At 49.9% G+C, this 7838-nt stretch overlaps 2 protein-coding genes across 2 annotated transcripts; both read right to left on the reverse strand.

Annotated features, from left to right (window-relative positions):
• Positions 1–461, reverse strand: LACBIDRAFT_303591 (uncharacterized protein; the record flags this gene model as incomplete). Its single annotated transcript, XM_001884191.1, has 4 exons — positions 1–12; positions 65–245; positions 300–361; positions 405–461. The coding sequence occupies 4 exons, from the start codon at positions 459–461 to the stop codon at positions 1–3; spliced, it is 312 nt and encodes a 103-aa protein (XP_001884226.1).
• Positions 462–3277: 2816 nt separating this feature from the next.
• Positions 3278–4660, reverse strand: LACBIDRAFT_329975 (uncharacterized protein; the record flags this gene model as incomplete). Its single annotated transcript, XM_001884192.1, has 8 exons — positions 3278–3487; positions 3525–3558; positions 3617–3668; positions 3757–3814; positions 3841–4002; positions 4166–4193; positions 4225–4491; positions 4632–4660. The coding sequence occupies 8 exons, from the start codon at positions 4658–4660 to the stop codon at positions 3278–3280; spliced, it is 840 nt and encodes a 279-aa protein (XP_001884227.1).
• Positions 4661–7838: the final 3178 nt, after the last annotated feature.

The following is a 7838-nucleotide window of genomic DNA, read 5'->3' on the forward strand; positions in this document are numbered from 1 at the left end:
CTATGTCAGATTCTATGGTAAGATTGAACACACAGTAGCGTATTCGTTGAATATGCCCACTCACCAGTATTCCGACGAGGATCACAACCGTGTACAATGCCAGACTCAACAATGGTCTTCGTAGTGCACTGGAGCTGGCAAAAGGCGTGCTGATATTGGCGTTGAATGCCTGATCACACTCAATTACTGGCGCGGCGACCATAACATTTCCGGTTGGCTGATTGGAAAATATTGGGGAAACATCACTTTCGAAGAGGACGTAAATCCTACAATCAGAAAGTCGAAAAAAAAAAGCTCACGCTGGACCGACTTTCATGTCCCCGTTTGTAACATTGTATTCAACGGTTGCAATGAAGGCCCCCTGATGAGCGAGTTTGAAAGTCAGCGGCAAGTCTTGAGCTTACTACATCAGCAAAACCTGGGTGAGCTAGGCAGCACGTGGCAGGGCTGTGCAGCGCCATAGCACCATAGAAAGGGGTATCACCTTTACAGTCACCTGCACGTTCTATGCAGCCCTACATAGAAACACACAGCCACTACATAGCACTCCCTAGAATCACAGAGCAGATCTGCAGCTCTCCATAGAAACACAGAGCCACTACATAGTGCTCCCTAGAATTACGGAGCAGATCTGCAGCCCTCAGTAGCAACCCCTGGGGTCTGCAGATTGCTAGAGAGGGGGGATATGTTCTACTCATTTTAATACCATATTGCATGGTTTTTACCCAAAAGTGGTGTTACGAAAAAATAAGTTTATTATCTACACTACTGCATTATACAACCCTAGTACTGCATATCCTAATACTCTACATTATATAGGGAATGTCATAGGCTACCCTGGGGTTTTCCAGAGTAACCTGTGCCCGTACCTGTCAAAACCTGTACCCGTGTCCATGGGTGCAGGTTTTTGTGGGTACGGGTAGAGGGTTTACAAAAGTGCACAGGTACCCCAACCTGCACGGCATTAAGGGAAGGGAGGGAGGACACCATTCATTGAGATGCCAAGGGCCGTTCATTGAGACACCAAGGGAGGGTGGAGGCTGTTCGTTGAGGGAGGGGGGAAACCATTCATCGAAGGAAAGAGGCCGTTGATCGAGGGAGGAGGTTGTTCGTCATCGTTCATTGAGGGAGGAGGCCATTCGTCAAGACACCGTCCATCAAGAGAGGGAGGCCGCCATCTGTCAAGGGAGGGAGGACGCTGTTTGTCAAGGGAGGGAGAATGCTGTTCCTCCAGGGTGGGAGGAGAACACAGTTTGTTGAGGGAGAGGGGATGCCATTCATCAGGGGAGGGAGGACACCGTTCATCAAGGGAGGGAGGACACTGTCGTCAAGGGAGGGAGGAAACTGTTTGTCAAGGGAGGGAGGACACCGTTTGTTGAGGGAGGACACTGTTTGTTGAGGGAGGACACCATTTGTTGAGGGAGGACACCAGTCATCAAGGGAGGACACCGTTTGTCGAGGGAGGACACCGTTCATCGAGGGAGGACACCGTTTGTCGAGGGAGGGGACCGTTCGTTGAGGGAGGTAGGACAACGTTCATTGAGGGATGGAGGACATCGTTGTCAAGGAAGGGAGGGCACCATTCATCGAGGGAATTAGGACGGGTTGTAGGTGGTGGTAGCGACATTAGTGTGCTTATGAGGGTGGAAGGAAAGGAAGCATAGGCTTGGAAAGTTGCAAGTTTCGAAATATGAACAGGTCACATGTTGGTTTAGGGTGGGCTTGTTAGACTTGGAAACATTTGAGTTGAGTGCAGCACGTGACTTCCCGCAACCGTACCGACTTCCATACTTACAGTTTCTATCGTAGCTCGTGTCATTGCAGTCTCTTCACCTTTAACCGTAAAGTCTGCTTTTGTCTATATACTAGGGCTTATCACAGGTAACCCCCGGGTATTCCCAGTGTTACCCATACCCATACCCACAAAAACCCACACCCGCACCGAAGGGTACGGGTTTTGACGGGTACGGGTATGGGTTTTGAGAAATTCGGGGGTGCACAAACTCGTGCAGGGGTGTGGCCCCAATAGTCACCTAGAAACCTTGCAAGGGCAGTGCGCGTGTCAATTGACATGGCCGTGCAGCCTTGCAAGGTTAGAGGCAGAAGGGGGGAGGAAGTGAGGAGGGGGCAGGGCGGGAGGAAGGAAGGAGGGGAGTGAGGAAAGGGGAAGGAATTGAGGAAGGGGGAAGGAGAGTGAGGAAGGGGGGAGGGAATAAGGGAGGGAGGAAGGGAGGGAGGGAGGAAGAGAGTGGGGGGGGAGGAACGCTGGGCAGGACTTACTGTATCTGAGCTAAAACAACAGCGATGGTCTGCGTCATATGGATGCCACATCGCTGGCAACTCCTTCACGTGGTGATGGGCACTCGTCACCGCTTCTCAATGGTGCTGATGAGCGCTCACAGACGATTGTAGATGGCGGGTGGGCGCTCGTGGTTGCTGGGCCGCCGTATCCATTCGTGGATGGTGGTGGGGACTCGACCTGCAGCCATAGGGTGTTTGGCGTCTGTGGGTGCTGGCGGGCATTCGTTGCCATGGGCTGAAGGTGTTGGTGTGGTGGTAGGCGCTGGCGTGGCCTCGTTGTCGTCGCTCATTGTGATTGTCGTCGTTTGTCTTTGTCATGATTGGTATCCGTTCGTCGATGGTGGTGGAGACTCGACCTGCAGCCAAGGGGCGCGTAGGATTCGTTTTATGAGCGGTCGTGCTGGCGGGGAGGTCGTGGGTTGTCCTCAGCTCTGGGCATTGCGTCATGGTTATCGTTGTCGGCGTCGTTGGGTGTGGTGTGACGTGGCGTTGCCACATTGTCGTTGTTGGTGTCGTGGTCGCGTCAGTGTTGTGGTGGGAGTCGCATGGTGGTGTTCATTAATCAAACAACGACGATGACGGACGTCATCGTTCGTTGTTTGGTTACCACGTCGCCGAAAGCGGCGATGCGGAACCTGGTTCTGCTGTTAATAAGAAACAGAGGCGGATGGGTGGTGGGCACTCACGTAGGATGACGGTTGGTGTCGGATGGCGTTGGTGGTGTCCAAGAACTTTTAGAATACAAAAGTACAAAGGTTAGTCTAGGTATTTTAGAACCCCAAGCACGAAGAAGCACTTACACCTTTTATTTAGGCTCCTCTAGGACCTTCTGAACCCCTTCCAAGCCGCAATGCGTCGACGCGATGCATCGACTTCCGGGTTCCGATGTCCGCCAATGCCCCCAGTATGTCTGCATCGTTCCCATCTGCGGCTGGGGAGGATCCGGCGGTGAGGGCCACTCAATGCCGCCTCATCGTCACGTCGATCTAGTGGGTGCTGGTGACGTGGCATTGTGGTATTGTTCGTGGCAATGGGCCATGCCAGGTGCTTGTAGGAGGTCGGCGAGGGTGGTCGTCATTGTTGACAGTGGGTGGGCGTCGTGGATGGTGGTTGAGAACAGGTTTGTGGGTTGTTGGTCACACCCAAATGAGGCATCGGCAAACGCCGACGAACGCTGATGCCTGATCTGGGCGACATGTGGGCGTGCGGGTATACTTACCTACGGGTATCAGGGCTGGATAGAAAGCGGAGGCCCCTCTATAGCACCCTAAAGTAACTGCACAAGTCTCTGTAGTGCTGTATAGCATGAGCTTACACCCACACAGCGCTGTGGCGCTCTAGAGCATCTAGCCAAGCTTGGCGTGTAACTATGGGAAACTATGATGTCAGCAGAAACACTGTACCTGTCTACGTGTGAAAATCAGGTTTTGCTGATGTACTCTGAAACCTACGAACCTGACGGCCTGGCGGCACATGAATGGTTATGCCCTGTGAAGATGTCCGACTCTTCGTGCTGGACCAGCTGTCAGGTGAACTCACAGACAGCGGCCCGAACTGGATACCGACGTTCAGACCTGTGCTCCATGTGTCGGATATCGAGAATGACTCTCTTATCTCGCTGTCGATGGGGTAGGTGCCATTGAAGCAGTTAGATACTGGAGTGCCAATGATGAAATCGTAAGTCCGGAGGCCAATTTTGTTCTAGTTGATGGTTAGACATGCGTCAATGAGAACAAGCGCGAGTAATGAAGATCACCTGTGCGGAGAAGGAACACAGTTGCGAACCTAGAGGGGCACAGTTCCACAAAAGGGAAACATCATTTCTGCTCGCGGTGGGTTTTGGAGGTGCTGTGTCTGTGCTCACAGTGGGTTCGGGGGGCGCCTCATTTGTGCTCGTCGGATTTTTAGGTGCTGGATTTGTACTCGTTTGAGGTGCCTTCGGCGGTTCCGCGCTTGTTTTCGGAGGAGTGGGTTTCGGTGGTGGTGCATTTGTGCTTGGAGGTGCAGGTTTCCGAGTTGATGTGGCTGCATTTGTGCTCTGAGGCGCAGGTTTCGGTGGTGCCGCGTTTGTGCTCGTCGGGGGTGCGGGTTTTGTTGGTGCAGCATTTGTGCTTGTGCGACTTGTTGGATTTGTGGGTTTTGTTGGTGGAGCATTTGTGCCCAAAGTGGGTTTCGGTGGTGCTGCAGTGACTACGACCACGACGGTAGTAACGTAGGCAGGTCGTGCAAGTGCCCCATTAATTATAATAAATATAAGGGTTAGGGCCCACATATGACAGTGACCCTAGCCCTTACCAAATGGACCAACCGAACTTGACAATGCTTCATACCATATGGGGCCAGCGGACTCGGCCGACATCTCAACAAATCATCCATAGTGATGGCTGGGCCGAACAGGTGGGCGCCTGCCAATAATGGGCGCTCCTATTGAAAATAACCCACACTTTGCACCAATGCCATTATTATTTTGCGCTCTACAGGCGAAATTATTTTGAGCTCTGCAAGGGGCGCAATTATTTGCACTCTATGGGGGTGCAATTATTTGTGCTCTAGAGGTGCAATTATTTCAAGCTCCACAAGAGGCGCAATTCTTTTGTGCTCCATGGGGGCACAATTATTCTGAGCGCTACAGGGGGCGCAATTATCTCGAGCTCCAAGCTCCATGAGGGGCGAAATTATTTGCATTCCATGGGGGGGACAATTATTTTGAGCTCCATAAGGGATGCAATTCTTTTGCACTCCACAGGGGGTGCAATTATTTTGTGCTCCACAGGGCGCACAATTCTTTCAAGTACTACTGTATGTACCTTGTGCTGTTGATAGGGTCACAAATAGTCTGTATCCAGCATTGTTTCAATGTCAGAGTGTGCTGTGCCCAATGTGAATGTGCACCAAAGGTCAGAGTGCGCCCATCAAAGTGCGCCCAATGTGAATGGGCACCAAATGTCAGTGCGCCCAATGTAAATGTGAACCAAATGCCAGAGTGTGCCCATCAGAGTGCACCCAATGTGAATGTGCACGAAATATCAGTGCGCCCAATGTGAATGTATGAAATGTTGGAATGTGAATGGGCACAAAATGTCAGTGATTATTTTTCTGCACGAAATGTCAGTGTGCCCAATGTGAATGCATGAAAAGTGCACCCAATGTAAATGTGAACCAACTGTCAGAGTACGCCCATCAGAGTGCACCCAACATGAATGTGCCTGAAATATCAGAGTGCACCCAATGTGAATGCATGAAATGTTGGAATGTGAATGGGCACCAAATGTCAGAGTGCGCCCATCAGAGTGTACCCAATGTGAATGCATGAAAAGTGCGCCCAATGTGAATGGGCACCAATTGTCAGAGTGTGCCCAATGTGAATGGGCACCAGATGTCAGAGTGCGCTCAATGTGAATGCACACAAAATGTCAGTGCACCCAATGTGAATGTTCACCAAATGTGAGTGGGTGCCAAATCACTTGTACCTGCACTAAGTATGCATCTGTGTCTGTTATTCTCCAGTTGTATTTCCACCCATTATCTTTTTGCATGAAATGTCAAGTGTGCCCAATGTGAATGTGTATGTGAATGGGCGCCAAGTCACTATGTTCCTATGGCATTTATTTTGCACAAAAAATATGTGCCCCCCCAATTGTAGTCAATGCCTGGCCCACTTTGGCAGGGATTTATGGCACTGATGCACTACACCCATTGGTCTCATTGGTGAGTCCTAACCTGTGCAATTATTTTGCGCTCTACAGGCACAATTATTTTGAGCTCCACAAGGGGCACAATTATTTGCACTCTATGGGGGGTGCAATTATTTTGTGCTGTAGAGGCGCAAATATTTCAAGCTCCACAACGGGCGCAATTCTTTTGTGCTCCAGGGAAGCACAATTATTTCGAGCTCTACAGAGGGCACGAGGCGCAATTCTTTTGCGCTCCAGGGCGCAATTACTTGTGCTCTATGGGGGAGCAATTATTTTGCACTTTATGTGGTGCAATTATTTTGTGCTCTAGCAATTCTTTTGTGCTCCAGGGAAGCACAATTATTTTGAGCTCTACAGAGGGCACGAGGCACAATTCTTTTGCGCTCCAGGGCGCAATTACTTGTGCTCTATGGGGGAGCAATTATTTTGCACTCTATGGGGTGCAATTATTTTGTGCTCTAGCAATTATTTTGTGCTCCAGGGAAGCACAATTATTTTGAGCTCTACAGAGGGCACAAGGCGCAATTCTTTTGCGCTCCAGGGCGTAATTACTTGTGCTCTATGGGGGAGCAATTATTTTGCACTCTATGGGGCGCAATTATTTTCTGCTCTAGAGGTGCAATTATTTCAAGCTCCATGAGAGGCGCAATTCTTTTGCGCTGCATGGGGGCGCAATTATTCTGAGCTCTACAGGGGGTGCAATTATCTCGAGCTCCACGAGGGGCGAAATTATTTGCATTCCGTGGGGGGTGCAATTATTTCGAGCTCCATGAGGGATGTACGCTCCACAGGGGGCACAATTCTTTCAAGTGCCACTGTATGTACCTTGTGCTGTTGACAGGGTCACAAATAGCCTGTGTACAGCATTGTGTAGTGAATACAAATGTGAGTGGGCACCAAGACACTGCCAGTGTCAGATTGTCATGCCCATTGGTGCTTCAGGTGGGCACCATAACTGTCAATACCGAGTGTGTATCTGCGCCCATTATTTTCCAATGTGTATCTGTGCCCATTATTTTGTGCACCAATTTTGCCATGTGGATTTCCACCAAACATGAGTGGGCGCCAAGTGTGTATTTGCGCCTATTATTTTTCTTCATGAAATGTCAGAGTGCGCCCAATGTGAATACACATGAAATATCGGAGTGTGCCCAATGTGAATGCACACGAAATGTCAGAGTGTGCCCAATGTGAATGTGCACCAAATGAAATATGAGCCCAATGTGAAGGTGTGCCAAATGTGAGTGGGTGCCAAGTTAGTATATACCTGCAACAAGTGTGCATCTGCACTTGTTGTTTTTCAGTATGTATTTGGAGAGCGCCCAATGGGAATGTGCACCAAATGTCAGAGTGCGCCCATCAGAGTGCGCTCAATGTGTTCTATTCTGACTTTCTAAGGTGTCCAGACATGGGTAGGTGATGATACCTCTCATGCTCTCTCCTATTTCGCATTTTTCTCTGCCATCCCATTCTCCTCCCATTTCCAAAACATTTTATGGTCCTATCCTGACTTTCTAAGGTGTCCAGACATGGGTAGGTGATGATACTCCCCATGCTCTCTCATATTTCGCATTTTTTACTGCCTTCCCATTCTCCCCCACCCTCCAGGTCACTCCCAAATCACATTGGTGCCTCCCAAATGCCCCATATTTCACTCTCTTGGATGGTACAGGATATAGGCTGGGCTCTGGGCTCCAGAAGTACACTTCCTGGTTTAATCTACAGGAATTGAAGATGGAATTCCTGGAATGGTGGATGGATTTCATGAATTTTCGGGATGGATTCCATAGATTTGCAAGATGGCTCTCAGCCAGTAACCTACAGCTACTTTTATCCAATATA

The sequence above is a fragment of the Laccaria bicolor genome, genomic scaffold, assembly GCF_000143565.1.
Source record: "Laccaria bicolor S238N-H82 LACBIscaffold_24 genomic scaffold, whole genome shotgun sequence".
NCBI classification, from domain to species: Eukaryota; Fungi; Basidiomycota; class Agaricomycetes; order Agaricales; family Hydnangiaceae; genus Laccaria; species Laccaria bicolor.